The 25,538-nt window shown below is 35.0% G+C and overlaps 3 protein-coding genes across 8 annotated transcripts in view; 2 read left to right on the forward strand and 1 right to left on the reverse strand.

The window, feature by feature from the left end:
- The window catches only part of LOC126966158 (tryptophan--tRNA ligase, cytoplasmic), a 373,239-nt gene extending 366,264 nt beyond the window's left edge, over nt 1–6,975 (forward strand). For all 5 annotated transcript variants that reach the window (XM_050810112.1, XM_050810113.1, XM_050810108.1 and 2 more), the window contains exons 8-9: nt 1,055–1,186; nt 6,374–6,975. In XM_050810112.1, the coding sequence (XP_050666069.1) occupies nt 1,055–1,186; nt 6,374–6,535 (294 nt within the window). In that variant the 3' untranslated portion in view covers nt 6,536–6,975. The remainder of the gene's footprint in view (nt 1–1,054; nt 1,187–6,373) is intronic.
- On the reverse strand, nt 4,906–25,280 carry LOC126966185 (uncharacterized). Of its 2 annotated transcripts, XM_050810147.1 has the most exons (6): nt 25,052–25,280; nt 23,929–24,062; nt 23,625–23,780; nt 21,117–21,192; nt 20,560–20,698; nt 4,906–5,074 (listed from the first exon to the last, which is right to left on the reverse strand). In XM_050810147.1, exons 1-5 carry the CDS (start codon nt 25,197–25,199, stop codon nt 20,580–20,582), a joined length of 633 nt encoding a protein of 210 aa, XP_050666104.1. In that variant the 5' UTR covers nt 25,200–25,280; the 3' UTR covers nt 4,906–5,074; nt 20,560–20,579. The 2 variants fall into 2 exon arrangements, with proteins under 2 accessions (XP_050666104.1, XP_050666103.1); XM_050810146.1 differs by lacking the exon at nt 4,906–5,074 and having other exon boundaries at nt 20,383–20,698.
- On the forward strand, nt 12,542–18,403 carry LOC126966182 (fer3-like protein). Its single transcript, XM_050810144.1, has 4 exons — nt 12,542–12,833; nt 15,627–15,794; nt 15,998–16,130; nt 18,040–18,403. The coding sequence occupies exons 1-4, from the start codon at nt 12,590–12,592 to the stop codon at nt 18,155–18,157; spliced, it is 663 nt and encodes a 220-aa protein (XP_050666101.1). The 5' UTR covers nt 12,542–12,589; the 3' UTR covers nt 18,158–18,403.
- Nucleotides 25,281–25,538: the final 258 nt, after the last annotated feature.

The following is a 25,538-nucleotide window of genomic DNA, read 5'->3' on the forward strand; positions in this document are numbered from 1 at the left end:
AAACGGCTGGAATGATTTGAATGAAATTTTCTGTGTGTGTTCAAGTGGATTCGAGGATTGCTTAGACTCACAATTATTGAACTACCTCCTAAATGACTGGACCCATTTTGATGATTTTTTTAGTGTTCCAGTGAATTTGACATTGGTTTAGACTCTCAATACAGTCGAAATATAATTCTTCTACGTATGTTAGTGATCTCCTCCTAACGTCTGGACCGATTTTTCAAATTTGACACGTGTGTACAGGACAACGTGTGTCGGGTCCGCTTGTATATATAGATATATATACGAGGGCGGCACTGAAAATTACGGGAATCAAGGAAGTGACACAACATTACTATTTAAAAATGTATTTATTGCTTTTCGAAGTATTCTCCGCGAAATTTGACACATTTTTCCATACGATGGAACCAATCATTGAAGCAACCATTCCATGCGGTATGCATCGGGAAAACAACTTCTTTACGCCTAATTGTTCATACAAGATTATTTGTATTTGACTCATGCCAATGTCTAAAGTTGCCTGAATTTCGCGGTATGTCACATGTCGATCTTCCTCAATCAGCTTACGCACAGCATCAACGTTTTCTTTGGTGACTGCAGTTTTTGGGCGACCTTGATGGGGATATCACTGAGCTTGACACGTCCACGTTGAAATTCAGCAAACCAGCGATAAATTGTGGTTTTGGATGGGGCTTCATCACCAAATTCAGAAATCATCCGGTCAACACACTGTTTTTGTGTTAAACCACTTCGAAAGTCATAATAAACATCGCTCTAAAATTTTCTCCAGTCAATTCCATTTTCTCAACGACTAAACAAGTTTGACAAGACCTTGTGACAAGACCGAGAATCTTTTTTTAACTAAATAAATGGTATTCGATTTTTAAAACCAAGGAGTTTTCAATTAAAAATATTTTAATATGACAGGAACAGTGGAAATATTCCATTCCCGATACTTTTAGTGCAGCCTATGTAAAGCATATAATGCTTACGATACGTGCTGCATCCTAAATCTGTGAGCGCGTGACTATAACTCTATTTTGTGTTTCAGATCAACAAATACGCATTCTCTGGAGGTCGGGCCACTGTGGAGGAGCACAGAGAGAAGGGCGGCGACGCCGACGTGGACATCTCTTTCAAATACCTCACATTCTTCCTGGAAGACTGCGATCGACTAGCTGAAGTACTTATTTACTTTTTAGTTTGTCATTAAAACTATGAGAAGTCTTATTCTACTTTATATTCTACTAGGCTTATTTCAATGACAAAACACGCCTTACCACCTCATGGTGATAGCCGTTGAATTGACACAAATTTAAAATATTTTCAACAATCTATATATATAAAAATGAATTGCTGTTCGTTAGTCTTGCTAAAATTCAAGAACGGCTGGGCTGATTTGGCTTATTTTGGTCTTGAATAATTTGTGGAAGTCTAGGGAAGGTTTAAAAGGTGAACAAATATGAAAATTCTCGAAAAAAAATATGAACATATAAATTTTTCCTTTGATGCGTCGTTCAGAAAACAAATTTAAAGAATATTTTCAAACGATTTTACGACATAAATCTTGATGTTATCGTATTAACAAATTCATAAAAAAACATCATTTTATTTATTACATTATACAGAACAACGTCTGTTGGGTCAGCTAGTCTGATATATAAGCGTCGATGGCGCAATAGGTTGAACTGTTAACTCTCACCACAGAGCCCACGGTTCGATACTCGCCCGCCACGTACCAATGTGTATGCGGTTATTGAATTCATATGTCCGTGTATTCGACGCTTCGATAGGTCTAAAGTACTCTAAACGGAAATCAGAACGAACCCTTATTTATGTAATATAATGGGAATAATATATAATGTCGTGTATTATACACGTCGTTTGATATTATTCCCATTTGTCCATGTAAAAAAAATCATTGTGGTGGCATAATATATACGCCGATACACCAAATAAATTTCTCTTGCCAGATCACTTTGAATCGTACTACGTTTTACTAGGTTATAAGAGGGAAGGAGGTCTTAATTTATATTATATTCCAACGGATCTCATATTATATTATATTCCCACCTTGGATCATTTATACGTCCTAGATAGACTGTGAAAACGTCGAAAAAAATTAAGCTCTGTTAGTTAACCTCTATTTTGAGCAATGCACGTACACTAACACAAAGTGACATACAAATCGCGAGTGTAAGACGTAGCTTGTCACCCTTACTAAAGTAATAAACCTGGCCTGTTTTCTTCGATTTTCTAGCAGCAGCAGGCTATCTGGACGTATAAATTATATCAGATTCCCACATAGGTACATAATATTATATATATTAAATATCGCCGACTATCAGACTGTTTTTTATACACAAACGATAAAAATGCAAAATAGAGCACAAAATATTTAATATAATATATATGATTAGGTAAATGAGCTTGTTTGTTATGCTGTCACACCTTAACTACATAGCCAATCATCATCAATGAATTATATTAACACTATGGGTAGGAAAGGACGTACCCAGAGCACAGACTAGTAAAAAAATAAGGACTGCGTGTCACCTTACATAACAGTGTAGCACCAAAACAAGCCGATTAACGTGTAAATACATACCCCACGCACACACTTACACTACAAGCCGATAGGCGGAAAAAGCGAAAGTTGTGTATTAATAATAAACAACGCCCGCCTTACTCGTTTGAGCCGCCACGCCGCGCAGCTAATGCTAGCTATACGCCCTTTGGGCCGAGTTCAAGGTGATGACCTGAGTTTACTGGTAGAATAAATAAGTCAAGGATTCTCAAGATTCTTGAAAACATTTAATATGAAATGTTCTTTTTATCATAGCTTTAATCTAAGTGGTTTTGATTTTATTTTTAGTGGTCTCTCCAAAACTTCATATCCTTGTCAATTATCCTACAGGTTTTATTACATTATGAGAATTGTCATCGTCTGTGACAAATCAGTTTGCGTCTCAATAAAATATTTTAAAAATGCCGGCGTGCGTTGTGAAAATGTGTAAAAACGATACTATATAAGTATTTGTGGCCATATATGATTATTTAAGGGAATAAAAAAATTGTGTAGCTAGTATTCCCCGTAGTTGCACACACAATAGCATAACGGTGCTTCACTTGCGGAGTCCTTCTTTTTTTACTCGGCCGTGACACAGAGTTACAAATTTAATGCGGACAATCTATTAGCTTATCTTTTCACTTGATCTAACTAGACACCAACTTGCAACAAGCCATTCTCGAGTTAAGGACAGACAGACAGGCAAAAATTTAAAAAGATGTTACAATTGGTGTCAATGAGTCATTAAACGTTTATTTATCACAAAATTATTTAATAAAAACTAAAAACAGACAGACGCTATACATTTAGATTGTATAGTTAGAACGAAATCTCTAAATTTAAAAGTATTTTAAACAACATCAAAATTATGTGTGTCGGTTGCACGGACCTCTACTATATACCACTGGACTGGCGGCTGTCAAAGTGCTTTTGTGCCTGTCATGATATTCGCCATTTTGGCGCTGTTGGCCATGTAGCGAGAGTCTGCGGTACTAAAACTAGTGATGACAACCTTAGTAAATATGGATAGATGGTGGGTAACTATTTAGAAAAAAATGTGTACTTTATTACGTTGATTCTTGAAGTCATTTGTCATACGTCAAAATTAGTTCTCTGAACACTCGCGAGTGGCGTTTCAAATAGGCACAAAAATTGCTGTCAAACATATGGAACAGCCTGTCCAATGGTATTTGTACAGGAAAATAATGTAATTTTATCAGTTCCTGAAACTTCTGTTAATTTCAATTAAAACGGCTGTTTTTAAGTGATATTTATGTCGATACCTCTGTTGCAAAGTGTATCAAGTCTTTTCTTGTCCTTTCTGTCTGTCTTCACGTCTACCATTCAGTAACCAACTCACCATTACCATAAAGAAACAAGTCGATAAGTGAATCCAGTTTAGTTATTACTTCCAATATTTCTTCATAAATCTCGAATGCTTTTGTTTCAAACATTAAGAACTCTTTTCTTTTGGATCCATTTTGTAAATGGTTAGTTACTCTTAGAACTGAGGTATCGATATATGTGATAGATAGTATCTATTGATTGTATGTAACGATGGCTGGTCCATGCGTCACCTTGTGAACGGGTGCTGCTTGTGGTGCCAGGTCGACCTCTTAGTTATTAAATCATTGTATTTGTTGGATGCAATTACTAATTATTGGACGTTGTTCCTAAAAAACGTTCCAAGCCACAAACATCACATTTTAAGGAATTCGTGTTTAAAGTTTAATAAATATTAGTGTATTCCATACGTGTGGGTTGGGCTCCTAAGTCATAATGTCATTTAAAGAGTGACATTTTTGTCATTTTTTGCCAGTCCGTTAATTATGAATCACGTGACCAGTTTTGTGTTCTTAACGTGTGCTTGTGGTTTGGAACGTTTTTCTGGAATTACGTCCAATTGTGACCGTAATCACGACCATCATGTTCACGAAGCATCCTTACACAAACAATGAATTCAAGCTCTAAAGGTTGATGCATACAATATACGATAAATTATATTAATTTTTTATAACTTCTTATGAAATAGTTTATATCATTTAAAGAGGACTCATATGTTGGATGCAGCAACTTACAAACTAATTTATTATGTATATTACAGCCATTGTAAAATACTCTAATTGATTGAAATGAGTGGCTGTTGAGTTTCTTATATTACGTTCTTCTCACGATCTCAACTCTTTACGAACATATGGTAAATTCAGTAATTTAAAAGAAATATTTTTAGTGACGATACTAAAGGGCTTGGTTTAAGCCTAATTGAATAAAGTTTATTTGACTGTGACTATGAAGTATGCACAGAGAGACGGCTTGCATAATGAAACTAACAGTTCATCCACGGCTTCTCATATGTTTTTTTATAACTTAATAATCTCTTTCGCTCTTATAATAAGCAGATGTTTCACTTGTTGCGTTCACACTTCCCAGTCGACTAGAACGAAGAGTTTGTGCCACCCGGAGTATTTCCTCGCAATCGGTCCCTGCGTCTACTTTTCATTTCTGAAAATATTTATTATTAAATTTCACTATTGTATCAATAATTACAATATTGTTATTTCGACAAAAATACAATAGCACGAGGAACAAATTTATTTAAGGATTTTTCTTTTGTGACGTTAAGTTTCAGTATGATACAAATATACGAATGGTCTAGTTGACAAGCTAACGTCTATCGTTTTATCGGAATACTGGGTCTCGAAATCTCGAGCGATTGCCAATTCCGTGGCCATCTGGAGGGCAAATCCAAATTGGCTTCGAAGAAGCTGGGCGTCATCAATAGAGCACGGCAATACTTCAAGCCGGCCCACATTCTAGCGCTCTACAAAGCGCAGGTCCGGCCACACATGGAGTATTGCTGTCATCTCTGGTCTGGTGCACCCCAGTATCTGCTCGATCCATTTGACCGCGTGCAACGTAGAGCAGCTCGAATTGTCGGGGACTCAGTGCTCTGTCAACGGCTGGCTCACTTGGCGTTGCGTAGAGACGTCGCTTCATTGTGTGTCTTCTACCGCATTTATCACGGGGAGTGTTCCGAAGAGCTGTTTAACCTGATTCCTGCCGCCGAATTTCACCATCGCACGACACGCCACAAGTTAGGATATCATCCCCACCATCTGGATGTGTGGCGGTCCTCCACAGTGCGGTTTTCAAGAAGCTTTCTCCCTCGTACTACAAAGCTGTGGAATGAGCTTCCTTGTGCGGTGTTTCGGGGACGATACGACATGGGTACCTTCAAAAAAAGCGCGTACACCTTCCTTAAAGGCCGGCTACGCTCTTGTGATTCCTCTGGTGTTGCAAGAGAATGTGGGCGGCGGTGATCACTTAACACCAGGTACCCGTACGCTCGTTTGTCCTCCTATTCCATAAAAAAAAAAAAAAGTCAGGGTGTCGAATTTGCGTGACGGTGTGCGCGCGCATCGTAAAAGTTCACTCTGATAATTATTTACCAACGCGCCAAAACAAGTATAAATTCACAAATTAAGATTTGTAAAAGGCATTTATTTTCTCAAAATTGATTCCTTTAGATTTCTTTTTGATGTCATTTCTAATATACTAGACACTACTACCGCTTCGGAAACAAATGGCGCTCTGAGAGAGAAGAGGCGGCGCAAGAAACTCTCCCAGCATTTTGTTTGCGCTCTTTTTAATCGAATATACAATGTTGTATTGTCATTGCTATTGCTATAAAATAATCATAATCTAGTCCCAGGCTGTCGGATCACTTAGATATTCAGCTGTGGAGTAGTAGGATTTACGACAGTGTAATTTTTTAATATATATTATATGAATTGTCCACAGATCCGGGCTGCGTATGAGTCGGGACAGCTTCTGACTGGCGAGCTGAAGCAGATAGCTATAGAGACTATAACTCCCATCATCAGAGACTATCAGGCCAGAAGGAGTAAAGTCACCGACGAAATTCTCCAACAGTTCTTTGCCTTGCGGAAACTCAATTTTTAAACTAAATCTATTAAAATAAATTATTTAATTAATTTAATAACCTTGCTTGCTGTTTAAATTATGAAGAAATGTAAGACAATTTGTTATTTTTAAAGTGATATCCAACACTCAAATTATACAAATATAAATTTGTAACCAAAATTTATAAACGATGCGTGACTCAAATTCACGACTTCTTGGGTTCCCTCCGAGCGCTCTTACCAACTGAGCCAATCGTTCCGGTACGCGTGGGTTGTAAATTTTAGTATATCTTGTTCAACTCTCAGTTGGAGAGAGCGCTCCAACGGAACCCGAGAGGTCGCGGGTTCGAGTCCCGCATCGTTCATAAATTTTTTCTCATGTAGCAGTTCAAACTTGGTTACATAAGTGAGAGTGATTTATTTTTTATGCTTAAATATAATATGCTCTATTTATTTTTTCAATAAAGAACGTTGAAATGTCGTGTGGTTTTTCTTAAAAGTTTCAAAACACTGGAACCCTTTCTATGAACATTGTACGATCGCGGAACTGTGAATATTGGCCCTGAGAAGAGGAGGACAAACGAGCCAACAGTTCACCTGATGTTAATATTTATACAGTTAATTCTCTATTGCTTTTTATCAAATAATTTGTATTATTTATTGGATTACACGACTCATATATTGGATGCAGCACCTTACAAACTGTTTTCTTTTTATAATATTGACACACTTTTTACACAAATTATCTTGCTCCAAATTAGGCATATATAGCCTGTGTTATGGGTTGCAAGACGACGATATATTTAATACAATATACTTACTGAAACACACATAAATACATATAAACATCCATGACTCGGAAATAAACATCCATATTCATCATATAAATGCTTGCACCTACCGCGATTCGAACCCGGGACCTCTAGCTTAGTAGGTAGAATCGCTAACCACTCGGCTATACAGGTCATCAATTTGTTATGTATATTACAGTTTATAAAATACTCCATTTGATTGAAAAGAGTGGACGTTGAGTTTCTTGTAAGTTCTTTTTGTGACCTCTACTTTTTCCGAACATATGGTAAATTCAATAATTTAAAAGAAATATTTGTATTGACGATTCAAAAGCGCTTAATTTAAGCCTAATTGAATAAAATTTAATTGACTTTGACGTTAAGTGATCGCCGCCGCCCACATTCTTCTGCAACACAAGAGGAATCACAGGAGCGACGCCGCCCTTTTACCAAAAAGTACGAGCTTCCTTTTTAAAGGGTACCCACGTTGGATCGTGCTAGATATACCGCATAAAAAAGCTCATGGCGCAGTTTGGTCGTATTTCGCTGAAAGTTCCTTGAAAATCTTACTGGAGCGATACACTATATATCCAAATGATGAGGATGAAATTCAAGATTGAAGATTGTCGTGCGAAGGTGGACCTTTTTCCCAACGTCAAGTGACCTACCCATTCACAGACCTTTGGATCACGGTCAAATGATTCAAGCTGGTACTGGAGTGCACCAGATCAGAGATGAGAGCAGTAGGTACTCGCATGTGTGCCATAATCTGATTTCTGTAGAATTTAGGCCGGTGAGAGACCTGCATGATCGCTGCTTACGGCATCTACAGAACTGTCATCTGCTAATGCATCAAATAAACAGTGATGGAGATAGCACCCAGCCTTGGGCCCCACAAGCGTTCACGGGCTTAGAGTCTGATCAGGGATCGTCGACAGCAACCTGCTGCGCCCCGTGAGGAAGCTGGTAATCCACTTGCATAGGCTCTCGAGAAGTAAATAAAATGGGCGTCCCAGTGCCTTATTGCCTACACAAGCGACGCCTTCGCTGTATGCAAACAAACTGCCAACACTTGACGCTGCCTATCTATATGTGCAAGATATATAAGATGTTCGCCAGCTGGAATGGAGAAACCATGTAAACATGATACCGTTGTGGAATCTGGCTGCGTGTATATTTTTAAATAAACATAATGACTGTTGCCTCTCAATTTATTCTTGATAATGTTATGTATGTACATAGGCACATAAGTGAATTTGCTAGAAACTGTCATAACCATAATATTAACACCATGAACAGACATAAACTTATAATGCCTACTACTCGGCTAAGTCGAGTTAGTAAGTCTTTTGTGGGGCGTTGAATATGCTTTTACAACAAGATCCCAATGTTCAAAACAAATGTGTTACGAAATTCAAGAGAATTGTTAAACAACGTTTGTGTGGTAAAGGTTACAATAACATAAAGGACTTTCTTAATGACACCACAGGTTGGGAATGGAGCAACGGCTTCAGGCTATTAATTAATAAATTTTATTGTACGATTTTACATTGTAACCATGTTTTTATATAGAATAAAAAGAAGCCCGCTGAGTTTGTTGCGCTCGTTCTTATCAGGTCACAGGCATACCTTTTGGAATGGGTGGTAGTTTTTGACTTTCAATATTTAAGTAATTTTATATCCTATTTTGAATAAAAAAATTTGAATTTGAAAAAAAATTTGTACTATCGTTCATGGATCAACTGATGTTCCTCTAGAATCTATTTTTTATGTAGAAGGAGTATAAACGAGCGTACAGGTCACCTGGTGGTAAGTGATCACTGTCGCCCACATTCTCTTGCAACACCAGAGGAATCAGAGGAGCGTTGCCGGCTTTTAAAGAAAGATATTCCAAGGTTCATGATGATCGCCATGATTTTCGAGAACAGATAATTTGTGGCAAGTAGGAAGGATGGGACTAGAGCTGACGAAGTCGAGGCAAAAATAGTGTCCAGAAGATCGGCTTTTTCTTTTGTTGTATGATCCATTGTGGCATTTCCTATGGTCCCCAGCAGCAGGGACGGCTGGTTGAAGCTACCAAAGAGCAGCTTATAACAATGCCCACAACTTGCGTGTTCCGGACAGTTTACTTGAAAGGTACTCGTCGATTTTGACGACGTGCTAAGATTTCGCTCGGAACATTTGCCGCTAGAACACTCTGGAAGCACGGTTGTACTCTTTATAGAACGACATATTTTTAATTATATCCTGATGATCATGATCCAGATAATGAGTTTTTTTTTTATGAAAATAAGGGACGAGATGAGCAGGACGTTCAGCTGTTGGTAATGGATACGCCCTGCCCATTACAATGCAGTGCAGCTGAGGATTATTGAAAAACCCAAAAATTCTTAGCAGCATTACAACTGCGCTCATCACCTTGAGACATAAGTTGTCAAGTCTCATTTGCCCAGTAAATTCACGAGCTACGACGCCAAAACACAGTACCTAATGCTTAGGGGAGAGTGGGGGAAATGAGAACGGCGGGTAATTGGCAACAGTTAGATAACTAATACATCCACGATCACAAGACGGTCCGGGTTTCGTTAGCGGACGGATCCAGCGCCCTTCTGTGCATGCGCAGTAGTGAGACAAAGACAGCACGCACGCTGTCACTGTGAGTCGAACAAGATTTTTTGCGTTTCTGTTATAATTTTTGACGTGTGTTATATTCGATATAAATATTACATTTTATAAATGAAAAGCACCATATTCTGTTACTACCATGCACGTAATATCTTTTTTCAAAATTTACGTGATTTGAAGTTCACTATAAATAAAATTCAATATGGTGTTCATTTACATTTATATAACCTACTTCGGGCAATTGGGAATGGTGTAAGGCGGGTAATTGGGAATGAGCCCAATTACCCCTAGCGTTCTTATTTACTTACCCCTACTGCTGTTTGTTGACTTTGTGTAAATGTTTCAACAACTATGGGCAGTAGTAAGACACATTCTCAGGTTTTTTCCAGTATACCAATAAAAAATCAACTCGAGAAAAAAAGGCAAAGTGAGAGAAATTCTTAATGTACAAAAGAAAAATTTCCGAATAATGAACCAAAAAAAAAGCAATACAAATTACGTTACAAGTCAATGCAAAAGCAGCATAATATTTGAAGAAGGCTTTACAATAAAATGAAAACGATGAAGATTTTTATTGTGTAGCAAAACGATAAGTATGAATCCCCACCGATACAGGATTGGATCCTATGCGCGATCTATAAACTCTGGGCACATGAAATATGCACTGCTGGCGATACTAGTAAAGCTTGTGTGTGATATGTATCAGCTAAAACAACTGTAGTGCATTCATAAAGATTTTAGTATGCGTTCGTAATTACCCCATACCATTCCCATTTACCCCGCATGTTGATCTCAATTACCCACAAAGGGTATCGGGTAAAAAGGAATGACAATACCATAAAAAGTATTGAAGAGAAATCTCATTTGTAACAAATATCTTTATTTATTTATTAAACTATTAAATGTATGTATTGTACTATTAAATCTGTAAATCTGTGTATCTATCATGTTTTTCTCTTATTTATATTCATTTTTCAGACATATACATATAATCCATTATGCAACCAACGCAGGCACTTTTAAATACTTTTTTTTTTTCTCCGATCGTGTGTTATTCATTGTTCATTTTTTTCTTTATTATTGTAAACACTGCTGTTCCTTCCATTAGGTAAACTGTGGTAGACTATAATGGGCTATGGTTTTGTATTTAATTATAAGTGATTATTTTGTATTAAGCTGTTGTCAACCCCAATATAATATAAAATAAAGACAATATTTTTTGTATTCATTCATATTTCTTACACGTTGATTTTTTTATATTTTTTGTCACTTTTATGTAGTTAAATAACCAAAGCTTAGGTTATAATAAAAGTTGATTTTCTTATTGACATTTTTCTATTATTTTTGAACGTTGGAAGTTAAGTGTTCCCAATTCCCCCACTTTCCCCTACACATTAGGTACCGTTGTGGTACCCATAATCTAGCTGGCATCCGGTGCAAAGGAGCCTCCCACTGGTATATAGATTTTCTAAGGAAAAATAAAAAGTTTGAGAGATTGTTTTGACTTTGAAAAGTATTGTTTCAAGGACAGAGAATTTTATTCAAATTCAAATCATTTGATTTAATATTGGATACTAAGAGTAAGGATTGATCTGCGCTACGCTCCAACTAGATACCACAATACCTAAGAACAATAGCTTTTTTATTACGACAACTATTAGATGTTTGTGTGCATACATACGCATATATTGAAATTAATAAAATATTTGGGGTACTGATGATATGTGATCCCAGTGTCTTTCTTATTTCTTGTAGTATTTAGTAGTAGTTTAGAAAGTTTTACGCAATGGCATATTAGTTTAAGTTATTAGCAAAGTTTAACAGGACATTTGGCACGTCAACGTCACACATTGGCTCGAATACGCCCACTTAGGCGTAGTATTAGTTGCCACACTTTGCGACTACTGCGGTATCAAGTTGGAGCGCAGCGGAGACCAATCCTTAATCCAAGATTAGATATGATATCTCTTAATCAAAGACGAAATCTATAAACCATTCATAAATTACGCCTCGGACCTGACAAGAATGGGCGCAGGAACCGTGGCGGTTATGTTTAAATAAAATAGGTATTTATTTATTCCAAGAAATATCCTAGTGGCAAACACATCTTTCTCAAGCTGTTGAATATTTTAATGTAGCTTTTGTTGCAGTAGGAAACCTTTACTACAAAAAATATCGATATTCGCCACATAATTTTCTTTTTTTTTTGTAAGTAGGTCCATTTTCTGGGATCCTTTTGATACCTAAACTTTGAACAAGTCGAATAATAATAGCAATAAGTGCCTAGGTATGGTTCTCACAATTAGGTACCTACTGGGAAATGTCCCAACTCAAACAAATAATGAGTATTTGTAGAAGATTATAAAATAACCAGCTCTAGTAGATATGGTGTTGTTTACTTGGTGGCTACTTAGGTGGCAAGACTGAATAAACGTCACCAAAAAATTCTTATAGGAATACTAACGGAGCGAAACCGCGGGTGGCCATTAGTATTCCATTAACAGAACGAAAACATACACTTTATTAACAATAGACATAAAATACTAAAAACCGAACAACACTTGTGTACACAATACAATTTTGATCCAATATGCATGACAAAGGAGACGGCAATGAGTGACACAGTTACTTACACCACCCACTAGGCGCTGGTTGCTTCTGTCTTCTATTAACAAGACATGTATCAAAGTTATGAGAGCCCAGTACCGTTGGTGGCGAGCCCCGCTCTGAAAGAAGATGATAGAAGAGAAGACAGAGTGATTTTGGAGATAGGGCGCCAAGAGGACCGCTGGGAGGAGCATACGTTCTTGCACAAGAAGTACGACAGAAGCATTTCGCATCGCTCCTACGTTCTAGAAGGATATGCAGAACCACGGCGAGTGCAGTACTTTAAGTCACAAAATCTTGAACCATTAAATGATGGTAAGTAGTTTCTTTAGTACGGACTTACTTCAGTCTTTATAAAATCCATTTAATTTAAATTACTCGTAGATATAATATTATCGTATTTACATGTAAGTACTAGTATTTTAAAAGCAAAAAATTGTATCTATTTATGTCGGTGTATTGTTACATAACTAATTTTTAATATTATTATTAGCTCGAACCTTAAACCTGAATCTCTCATTAAGGTGAATTAATAATGTATTTTATTTATAATATATTTTAACAAAGAACCTGTCAATCGTAGCGGTGCATACAATCTTACAAGTTATGATAAAACACACTACATATATACTTTTTTTTTATTTCTGGAACATACATTTATTTGCATGGCGGTCATTTCGAACTTGTCAATTGACTTTAGCGGCACACATGTCACTATTGCCAAGATGGCAATGTCAGCTTCATGAGACTATGGATATTGAAGTTTTACTACCTTTATACCCTTCGGGAGTGGAACCCTGAAACTATCCGATACATAGGTACACTACAAGGAAGAGTGACTCTCGAGTAATATGTTGTGGGTTCAATCCCCGTTGGAAACATAAGCATATTTTCCCGCGTCTGAGTGTAGCTGTTTTACTGTTTTATTGGAGTATATTATTCAAGACTGTCGAATACGAGAGAACGATCATCCGTACAGAAATGGAAGGTTCGCCAATTATAAGCCAGTGCTGAAGCCATTGAAAACGATAAAAAGTGAAAAAACATAATGACTGGATGAAAATTATAGGAAACGAAAGAGAATGTAACAAAAATGAAAGGAAAAATAAATCACCGGCTATCTGAGGTCGGGAAGTGGAAAATGAGGGGTATTTTAGGGTAAAAAACGGTTTATCTCGATTTCCGGCAAAACCACAACTTCTATGGAAAAAAGTTAAATAGCAAAGTTGTAGGTAATAAAATGATATACAACTTATGTTCTCACACTTTTTTCACATAACCTCAAAATTTATATGACAAATTCAAATAGCCAAGTATTTGTTTTTTTTTATCTTCTAGAAAATAATTTAATAATATGCCAAATACAGTTTAATTATTTTTGATTTGAAATATTTCTTTTTACATCTTATTTTGACTCAAATATCGAAAAAGAACCCTAATATTCAGTGAAAAATCTCACGTCAAAATATCAGCTTTTTCAAAAAAATAAATAATTTACGTTAGTCTTTATGTTTGTTTAATAAATTGTACTTCATTTCAAAGGAATTTATTTAAAGAATTGAAAAAAATGTGACTGTCACCCGCTACATAAACGTTGATAATTGGTGTTAACAGGTACATTTTTGTTAAATATTTACAAAATTGAAGTTTTATATTGACTACTAGCTGACCCAGCAAACGTTGTCGTATTGCCATCATGCAACCCTATATCGGTTTGGTGGATGGAACAGAATAAAATAAAAATCGTGATAGAAAAATAGTTGTAGATCGTAGAAGGGCGAAAATTTAAATTTGTGTGTATTTGTTAATGCTGAATCATAACAAAATAAAAATAAAAAAAATTAAAAAAAAAAATTGGGGTGGACTACCCTTAACATTTAGGGGGATGAAAAATAGATAGTAGCCGATTCTCAAACCTACTGAATATGCATATAAAATTTGGCAAAAATTAGTAAAGCCGTTTCGGAGGAGTAAAGTAAATAACATTGTAACACGAGAATTTTATATATAAGACTAGCTGACCGAGCAAACGTTGTATTGCCGATATTAAAATCGCGATACAAAAGTAACTGTTGATCGTAGATGGGTGAAAATTTGAAGTTGTATACTTATATTTAATGCTGACTCATAATCAAACAAATAAAAAAAAATGTCAAAAAAATTAAAAAAAAATGTTGCGTGGACCACCCTTAACATTTAGGGGGATGAAAAATAGATGTTGTCCGATTCTCAGACCTACACAATATGCACTCAAAATTTCATGAGAATCGGTCAAGCCGTTTCGAAGGAGTTTACTACAAACACCGCGATTGAGAATTTCATATATTAGATATACGATAAACCATGGCTCCCAGTTAAAAGATGGCCGCAGGTACAGGGTGCCCTGCTTTCTGAGAGTTGATTTCTCGATACTGAGAGAAGATGAGAGATTTCAAAATAGCTTATGCTACTTTTGTTTATAGAGACAGTAGTAAATAATATACACTGTCAGTTAACTATAATTGTAGCCATCCTAAACATGCACACTTTTTTATTCTAAATTTTAATTTGTTCTGGCTTTGTGATGGACTAACCAAAACAGAAACCCTGCGCGGACCCCTATACCAACTAAGCCGTTTATTTAATAGATTCAAATTCCCTTCGAATAAGATATTTTAGTGATGTTTTCGTAAAGCATGCATGTAGTACCTATTCAAATAATCGAATGAATTTTACGTAACTTCAATGTAAATATGGCCAAGACAGTATGATGCTTTTCAGCTTTTTTTTTTATTATTTCAAACTATATTGATATGGCGAATCGCCTCTTTCCAAGCAGTATTGACATAACAATATAATGTCAAAACTTGGTCAAAAACAAAGGCAAAGTTGAAATACCGCAAATTCTGTAACAATTACTCAGATGTTGTAGAGCAGAAGAAAATAATAATATTTGGTTTTATTTATATTAATTTATAGAGTTTGTAAACAAAGCATAAATATGTAGAGTTACAACTAACAATGGCGGGCATGAAGGCAAAGTTAAAAAAAAAACGAATTTAGTAAGTATAAGTAAAAAGTAAGTAATGAAAAGAATAAACGAAATTAAACAAAAATTCCAATCCACAGACACAAGATATTTCGAGCACGACGAGTACCAGGATCTCAGAACAATGCAGGAGTCCAACAATTCTAGGTCGCCGATAGAATACCTGCAAGAGCGAGATGCAAACAAGTTTGGCGACGAAGAGGACGGAGCATCAGATTGGAAAGAGAGGGCATTACAACTTGAAAAAGGTTGTTATCGCATAGTATTTAAAACTTTTAAAAAGCCCGTATATCTTATGTATAAAATAAATTGTTTCTAATGATTTACAAAGAAATATTTTTGTTTTTATTTAATTCAATTGCTTCATGAACACCCAAATATTAAGCAACTTTAATAATGCTTTAGGTTTATCTTGTAAACAAGTCTTTGAATTACTATCTCGTTCTTACAGAATATAAAAGATCTGCGTGCGACAGAGAGAGGACTCGGATGCGAGACATGAATAGAGCGTTCGACTTGCTTCGATCTAAGCTCCCAGTAACAAAACCGACTAAAAAGAAATATTCCAAAATTGAGTGTTTGAGGTACATAATACAACATAGGTATATTCTATTCTAATATTGTTTGCATCACTAGTGCCAATACATATTATTAGATATAGATTAGCAAAATATGTTAACAGTTGAAATGTGTGTGATATGTTGACGATCGAAATTAATGTATCTGTAATTCATTGATCGCAGATATTTGCCTATCTGTGAATCGACCTCCAATCCGGGTCCCAATAACGAAAAGAGTCAAACCATCATTGGGATATCCGCAATACATCTTTTATTTGTAACTAATATCTTAAAAAATAGTCTTAGACGAGTGTAATTATCAGTTTTATTTATTTACTTACTTGTAGGTAATTATAATAATAATATTATATTCCTTGCTTTTATGTAAATTTGAGCGAATGAAATCCGCACAAAATTCGGCGACAACTTCCCGTTGCTGCCGTGGCGCACGGGACACGGCCGCGCCAGATACACCAGGATATCATCAATACGTAGCAATATAAATTTACACACAGACTATGCTACATGATTTACAGTAACTTATAATATATTAATATTATTATGTAGTCGGAATTGCGAGTCATGATAACCCATACTCAAAAGAAGGATAAATCTTACCTCATTCAATGAGTAACAAGATAAAATTAAATACACAATATGGCAATTGCGGGACGAAACGCAAAGCCGCGCGCGTGAGGCTTTGCATCAATGGACAACGCTTAGCGGGAAGGAAGTAATAATATGCCAGAAATACACCAGGACATCATGACTACGTGGCAATATAAATTTACATACAGACAAAATGTTACATGATTTGTTAACAATCAGATTAACAATGACTACTGCAGTAATGTGTAAGTAAGTATTGCTGAGCTTGGGTCTGAAGGGCGCCGTAGCTAGTGAAATTACTGGGCAAATGACACTTGACATCTTATGTCTCAAGGTGACGAGCGCATTATTGTAGTGCCGCTCAGAAATTTTGTGTTTTCCAAGAATTCTGAGCGGCACTGCACTGCAGTAATGGGCAGGGAGTATCTATTACCATCAGCTAATCGTCCTGCTCGTCTCGTCCGTTATTGTCATAGAAAAAACTAATAATAATAATATTATGTAGTGAGAATTGCGAGTTATGATTACCCATATTGAAAAGATGAATAACTCTTCTTGCTTATTCAATCAAAAACAAGATAAAATTACATACAAAATATTATATCGATTAAATTAACGAAAGTTAAAAGTTAAAATTAAAAAAGTTAAAAGTTTTAAAAGTAAGATTGAAATGTTAGAAATGTTTAAACTTGCCGTTTCGCACGGGACCGCGCCAGATAAACCTACCAGGATATCATCACTACGTTGCAATATAAATTTACATAATGACCATGGTTACATGATTTTTTAACAATCAGATTAACAGTAACACACTAATATTATAAAGTTGGAATTGCGAGTTAAGGCGAAGAGTACATAATAGTACGTTATGGTAAACAAAAGTGTCAAACAAAAAAATTGCCAAATCTCGGGCCAACATGTCCCCTGAATCTATTATATGTACCTACTCACCTTTATAAAACTAATTATATTTAAACAAAATAAAAAGCACATCGTCGAGATAAAATGAAAAACAAGTTCTCTGTAATTTACGATAGGATAATAATTAAATACTTAGATAATTTATACGTCTAGGTAGAGCCTCTTGCTTTTAGGCAACCGATAAAAACAGGCCAGGAATATTAGTTCAGTGTGCGTTACAAGCTAATACGTTTTACATGACACGTCTTAGGACACTGTGTTAGTGTGCGTGAATTGTTCAAAATAGAGGTTACTTCTAAACTCAATTTTTTTTTCGACGTTTTTCAGCTGTCATAGTCTATATAGACGTATAAATGATCTAAGATTCAGTATTTCAATAAACTATCTTTTTATTATTTTCCAGAATAGCGATATGCTACATAAGACATCTGGAGTACATGCTGGCCAGCGGGAGTGATGAGGAACCCGTATTCCAGGAGCTACACTCGCCTGACACCAGGAGACGGTCACCCAGATACTAGTCAATATTTCTACTAAACTGGACATTGTTTTAAATTCTGATAACTGATTATTCTAATTAGGGTTGCATAATTTATGCGGTATATTGAATATAGAAATATCTAAGTGACATGGGGTAATTTAGATATATAATATTTTCGTGCATTCTATATATTATATAGATTTATTTATTAATATAAATTACTAGCCGTTCCCGCCCGCTTTCGCTGGGCGAATTTTAGAAGAGATAAATTAAATTTTATTCATAATTTTTATATATATTTTTATATAAACATTCATAGAAGTAAAAAAGCAATAAAAAATAAAGGAAATCGAAAAAAAAAGATAAATTTCGCATCGAATGGTGGTAGTTTCATGTCGATACGATCAGTGGTTTAGGCGTGATTGAGCCTCAAACAAAGACCATTTTCATTAAATATATATGTATAAATAGATATCAAGTGGCTTCCAAATATTTGTATTGGCTATTTGTAAAACTTCCTTCAAAGCCTATGAAACCAACATGTAGCAGAAAAATGTACAGAAATTCTTTGTCTCTTTGACCTATATTAAACATAACTCTGATTAGACTCTGTTCTAACTCTGGTTAGACTCTGTTCTGTCAATACAAAAAAAAATATAAATGATGAGGATTAACATCGTATCATAGTTGCTTATAAATGCAATTTTTTTTAAGTATTAACATGGATATAGTATGTTATCCTTAAGAGAGATATATATGCCATTGCGGATTTTTCTGTAGACCTATATAAGATACACAATTCCACCATACATTATTTTGCTATAGCTCAAAGGGCTTAGACGGCGTTTTCGTTGAATGCTCCCAGACGGCTTATTTTTTTCCTGACACCTCCAACAAATATCGTTAATGTATATAGATGTGTATACAAAAATTTAACAAATTATATTATAAAACCTTCCTCGGAAACCATGCTATCTATTGGTGAAAACAGCATGAAAATCGGTGCAGTAGTTTTTGAGTTTATCGCGAATATGTAGCGATTACTATTAAAAAGGGCCTTTCGGATGTAACAATAAGTATTTAGAAATCTAGGCTGAAATCACGAAAAATAAATGCACAAATTTTATCTGTCGGAAAATTCCTAGCCTTAAATATTATCTTGAATCCAAACCAACATTACATAAACAGGTACTATTTAAGTAGGATGGCACGTTAAAATTTAAATTTATTTTATTTATTCGTAGATTCTAAATATTATGCTTCCGCTAAAAGGGTTATGCCATGTTAAAGTAACTAAGATTTTTGTTTTTTAAGTTTATACTAGCAGCGAAACCCGGCGTTGCTCGGGTTAAAGTACATCGCATGTTTAATGGTATAAGAAATATTTAAGGATCCATTTTCTAAAGTAGATAGATATCATAGATTTCTATCTTAGACAATAACATCCTAGATCATTGAAACCTTTTAGAACTTTCTAGATCATTTTAGAAATTTTTAGAATTTTCTAGACCATTTCGGATCAATTTTATCAGTTGCACGCATTTTGGAACTTCCCAGATCATTTCAGAAGTTTTAAAATTTTCTAGACCGTTTCGCATCAATTTCATCAATTGTACATATTTTGGAACTTTCTATATCACTCCAGAAAGTCTTAGAACTTTCTAGATCATTCCAGAAAGTCTTAGAACTCTCTAGATTGATTACAACAGTTTGGCACACATTCGGGAACTTTCTAGATCATTCCCGAGATTTTCAGAATTTTACATAATTTTACATTAGTTAGAGAAGGACAGATGTATATAATTTCACATTTTTGCCACCCACGACCACCCACTTCCACCCATCCCGACCAAACTCCCTTATGCACACCAGGGGACCGAGGTTTATTTGCCATTCCAACGGGAATTTGATCGAAGTTGTGGATGATAGAGAAAACCGTGGACATACGTACGAATATTAGCATTTTATATAATATATTAAGATATTTTTATATTTTATTTTACAAAATTTCGGCCACATTATCTCTGGACGGTTTGCAATTACATTACCGTTACATTTCGTGATATTTTCTTACTATTACTGCATTGTTTTTGAAGTTTTCATTTTTACGTTTCGACTTTTGTTGTTGATACTTCAGTCGTTTCTATTATTCTACATCGCAATAATAGTTCTAATAATATAATATATAACAGAAAAATAAATACTTTTTGTACTTAACCCAGATGATTGATGTTTCATCATTATAATAATAATAATACAGAAAAATAAATCGTACTTTATTTATTGGTAGAAATATCCGAACTTGTTTTGCGCACCGTACCAAAGCGACGATGTGACGTCATCGATGTTAGGTCCAAAGATAATGTAACCGGGCAGTATATTTAAATACATTGTACAAAGAGTGAACTTCACAAAGTGACGCCTGAACTAATCGTTGCTTACTTTATAGTTTGTGACGTCATCTAGGCAACGCTCTTCTTCCTAATTTTCCTCTCCCGGTCGTCGTGCTCCTGTTTCTTCTTAAGAGCTTTCAAATAATCAACATAAGCACACTTCATAAGCACTGGCACCTTCACGACACCTGAATTTTAATGATTTAGGTTAACAACATTGACTTAGGCTTAGATTAAGGATTGGTCTCCGCTCTGCGCTCCAACTAGATACCGCACAACCTAAGAGCAATAACTTTTTTACGGCAACTTTATATTGAAATTAATAAAATACAAAATACTTACTGACGATATGTGATCCCGGTGTCTTTCTTATTTCTTGTAGTATTACTTTTACAAAGTTTTACTACGCAACCCGGCATTTTAGTTTCAATTATTAGCCAAGTTAAATAGAACATATTATGGCACGTCAACGTCACATTAACCGAGATTGGCTTGAGAACGCCCACTTGGGCGTAGTGTTAGTTGCTGCATTTTGCGACTACGCCTGCGGTATCTAGTTGGAGCGCAGCTCGCAACCTGAGACTAGTCAATGAATGAATGACTTACCGGCAAAGCAGGTAGTAACAATCGTCTTATAGATGGAGTACGCTGGAGCAAGTATACTCTCCGTAGCCTCTTTTCTCTGAAATAGTAATTTTACTAATTAGTTTGTGGTAGAACCAATGGGAGGCTCCTTTGCACAGGATGCCGACTAGATTATGGGTACTACAACGGCGCCTATTTCTGCCGAGAATCAGTAATGTGTAAGCATTATTGTGTTTCGGTCTGAAAGGCGCCGTAGCTTATAATTGCCAATTTTTTAAGTACTATAATGGATATAGAATGTTATCCTTATGAGATAGACAATTAATGCCATCGCGGACTTTTATGTAGTTCAATATAAGATACACAATTCCACCATACATTATTTCGTTATGGGGTTTAGACAGCGTTTTCGTTGAAACCTCCCAAACGGCTTATCATTTTCCGACTCCTCCAACAAATATCGTTAATGTATACAAAAACCTAACAAATTATATACTAAAACCCTCCTCGAGAACCACGCTGTCCATTGCTGAAAATAGAATGAAAATCGGTTCAGTATTTTTTGAGTTTATCGCGAACAGACAGACAGACAGACAGACAGACGGACGCGGCAGATGATTACTATATTCTAATTCTGCATAAAATATAATATGTTAGTTCAGAACTCGACTAGTAGGTAAATAAAATATATAAAAACATAATAAATTTAATTTATGTACTAATTTAAATGAAATGAGAACGAACAGTGTCAATGATATGACCCATTTACACCAGGGAGTTATCAACGACAAGGAAGCTACTTCCGCTATACTCATTCATTGAACAAGGATAACATTATACTCACTGTCGGTTACATGGAACTATTACAATAGACGTAGTACTATTTATGTATAATATTATTTGTAAGATTTTTTTTGTAACTAACGAATATTCTCATATATTAATTATCAATATATTAAAACTTTTTATACTGTAATATTGTTTTAGTACCAAGAAGGTTCTCAAATTTCATTAATAATATAATGGAATCTATGAGGCAATATAAATTTATAATAAGTAGCACTCAAAAGCCAATTTGGTATTTAAACAGCAATTTTTATTCAAGTGATTCACTATTACTTTTTCACAAGTCCATGATAGGCATAGCACAAAATCCAAATGGTAATTAGACAGAAAAAGAAATTTTATTTGACTATTACTATATTTATTATTTACATACATTAGTTATGATGGTTTACTTAAAAGTAGGTATATAAAAATATAATTGTTTACTTTTTATATTTTATCAATCAACACAATTCACAACTTGACGCTCTGTCGGGGTAAACAACTAAACATTTCAAAGATAGAGTGAGATAGATACAATAATCCATCGAAACGAAAGAATGAAATGAATGTAGAAGGAATGAATGGTCAAGCGACGTGAATCTCCCGCGTATGCAATGTACGTACTGCTACTAGGGTATCATAACGGCGGATAGGTGTATAGAGACAGGTACGTATAGACTCATTGTGGTTCTAGTGGGTGTGAGTAGTACAGCTATAGACGATGCCATACGCCGTACGCGGGTCACTTACACTTACTCAAGTGATTTCACATTCACACTGCACACTTGTACAGTGTACTATACAATTTATAAATTAACAAAATACAAAATACAAATATTCTTTGACTGCACACAAATTTCAATTCGCCGTGAGCACGCAATGAAAGTGGACGCTGTGCAAAACTTTGACACCTTTCGACACAATCGGGGTGTTTTGTGACATGTAGCATCGTGATGAACTAGGGCATCAAGTGTTGTAAGGAGTTTGATGTAACTGCGTCAGCAGCTCCTTGTTAATTCTAATATTATGTTTGTCAAACCGTGATACCTAATATAATAATATTGTTCCAAGTGAAAATCGGGTTTATTTCATTTTTTATTATAACATGTAATTTAATAATTTTTTTAAAGATTATTATGAAATGTATGTACATAGTTAATAAATTATAATTATTAAAATTCTCAAGTAATTTAAGTTAACTATTGCAAAAAACAGATTCATAATGTACAAACCAACATGTCTGTCGATCAAGCAAATGATGACGCAACCAAAGTACTAGGAATACAGAAATGTGTAAGAGCACCGCGTAATCGCGTTTGAATCAAAAGCTTTTTGAGGCGGCTGATCATGAATGTTTATGTAACAAATTAAGTGTTATATTAGTATGTAATATATTAAGTGGGCACATTATTATTTACGGTAATTGACAGAAAAATTTCTTATACCTATTGATATCCTTAATATAAATCCATCATTCATAATAATGCCATTCCGTTTCTCTAAAAGTTAAACTGAACTAAACTGAGAATTGAGGGGCAACAGTTTCATATTTAAAATAGGTTTAAAAGGCAGGCGTCTTTATCGCGTTAATATGAATTTGATAGAAAATCGCAGATCTCGTAGAAAGTCTTTAAAAATCCATTATCTTAAATTTTAATACAGAAAACAAAATAATATTATATATCTGCTATATGTACTCACAATAACATTACCAAATTCGTCGAATACGGGCGGCCTTCTAGTGTTAATGCTACGTATGTATTCTTGCCAACGGCAAAGACACTCCGTGACATCTTGCTGGTCACCCCATATTCCTTGCGAGTATGTAAAATAGACAGCTCCTAACAGGATACCAGCCTAAGGAATAAAAATTGATGCATTAGTACATAAAATTATTACTAACGCTAAGGAGGTGTGAAATTACGAACTTGTACGATTAATTACCACAGCCAATCAAATGTCTACGTGTACTAGGTTAGTATGAGCAGTCAAGCAGTTAACTTACTTTGACGCCATACATAAGCTTTCCGTGGGGATACGTCAAAGGAACTTTTTTCGGTCCATACAGGCCTGGGCAAGTCTTAGCTCGGTATTCTTCTTTTGTGCATACTTTGATACAAGTAGGTTGTAAGGGAAGTTCTATAAAATTATAAATCTTAATATAATCATATCTATAATATTTATTCTTAATATATTATGTATATAAATGACAACATGAATGTAGATTATGTGAAATTATGAATATAAATGTGAGCTAAGGTAATAATTGAAAAGATGCATGATATTTTGTTTGCCCAAACTAGCATAGAAGACGATTTTTGTAGATAGCCTAACATCACATTATTTTTTTTAATCTAGGCTGATACATCGGGCAGTCCAATGTATTTTAAGCTATTACATCGTTTGTAGCATCAACTAAGGGAACATAAATGTAAGAAGCAGTTCGTATTACTCTTTACATTGTGGGTTGTCCGTTTACAAAGTTTTCACGTCGCCAATATTTAAATTAAACAATTCTTTAGAAATTTCGAGTAAACATTGTAACGCACATTGACAAGAGTATTATTACAAATAAAAATGAGAAATAAAATCTTTATACTATGCGCCAATATCTTAGATGTCACTTCGTGATGACCACGACCGCTCGGCCAAGAGTGACACGAAGAAGAATATATAAATCGGAATGATTATGAATTGAAAGATTATGTTATTGTAACCTCTACATATACATACATCACCCTAACGATCTTCTAATATGTTTAGCGTACGAGCACAGAACAATTTTTAAGGATCTATCTACCACCCCACATTTCCATGGTGGCATGATCGTTAAGGCCTATTTGCCTTTAAAATAATCGTGTGCTTCATACTAAAACCCCAAGTGAAAACTCGTTTTATCATTTTAAAATTAATTAATTAAGAAGCACAAAAAAATAAGTGGATTACAAATTATGTAATTTGTAATATATACTAAGGAATCATAAATGTAAGAAGTTCGTTCTTACAACGCACTTCACACACTACTGTGTAGATCTACATTCTACAAAATAATTGCTACGCTTTTTTATAGGATTAATTAAATGAAGAATGAACTCTATTGCTATCTTTTATCACTATTCATTTTATACCTGGAACTTGGGGACAGGCGACCCTTTGTGTCGGACTACACTTGTCATAGACCTGCATGTTTGGTTTTGGTTGGTTCAGATGCTTAGCCAGGTTGATGGTACGGCATGCTTCACACCTGATGCGGCTTGGGCTCAAATTTTCACACATTATAAAAAATTTAATAAAATTCCTACTTAAAATTTGGATGATTGAACAAAATTGTGTAACAACAGAAATTAATTTGACGTGTGTCTTATACCTCTGCTTTGACGGAATTTATAAAGAGTTTTTAGTGTTATTAAAAATATTATTATTTTTTATTAGTTTTTTGTGTTTCAAAAGTCTTGCAAATTCAAATCAAACATCGAAACAGATAAAACATTACTGTTATTAAAACATACAAACTTACTATTATTAAAACATTACATATTGGCCTAACAAATAAACTTGGTATAATAACTAAGAACAAAAGAAGAATATGCAAAATTTTGATTAAATCGCTGACAA

The sequence above is a fragment of the Leptidea sinapis genome, chromosome 9 (assembly GCF_905404315.1).
Source record: "Leptidea sinapis chromosome 9, ilLepSina1.1, whole genome shotgun sequence".
Taxonomy (NCBI): Eukaryota; Metazoa; Arthropoda; class Insecta; order Lepidoptera; family Pieridae; genus Leptidea; species Leptidea sinapis.

What these genes read in the sequence shown, in the direction of transcription:
- LOC126966182 (XM_050810144.1), top strand. Translation starts at nt 12,590, where the DNA reads ATGTATCAAAGTTATGAGAGCCCAGTACCGTTGGTGGCGAGCCCCGCT. An exon ending in TCTTGAACCATTAAATGATG is followed by an intron (nt 12,834 to 15,626) that starts GTAAGTAGTTTC and finishes TCCAATCCACAG; the next exon opens with ACACAAGATATTTCGAGCAC. An exon ending in GGCATTACAACTTGAAAAAG is followed by an intron (nt 15,795 to 15,997) that starts GTTGTTATCGCA and finishes TCGTTCTTACAG; the next exon opens with AATATAAAAGATCTGCGTGC.
- LOC126966185 (XM_050810147.1), bottom strand. Translation starts at nt 25,199, where the DNA reads ATGTGTGAAAATTTGAGCCCAAGCCGCATCAGGTGTGAAGCATGCCGT. An exon ending in CGCCTGTCCCCAAGTTCCAG is followed by an intron (nt 24,063 to 25,051) that starts GTATAAAATGAA and finishes ATAATTTTATAG; the next exon opens with AACTTCCCTTACAACCTACT. An exon ending in ACGAATTTGGTAATGTTATT is followed by an intron (nt 21,193 to 23,624) that starts GTGAGTACATAT and finishes TTACTATTTCAG; the next exon opens with AGAAAAGAGGCTACGGAGAG.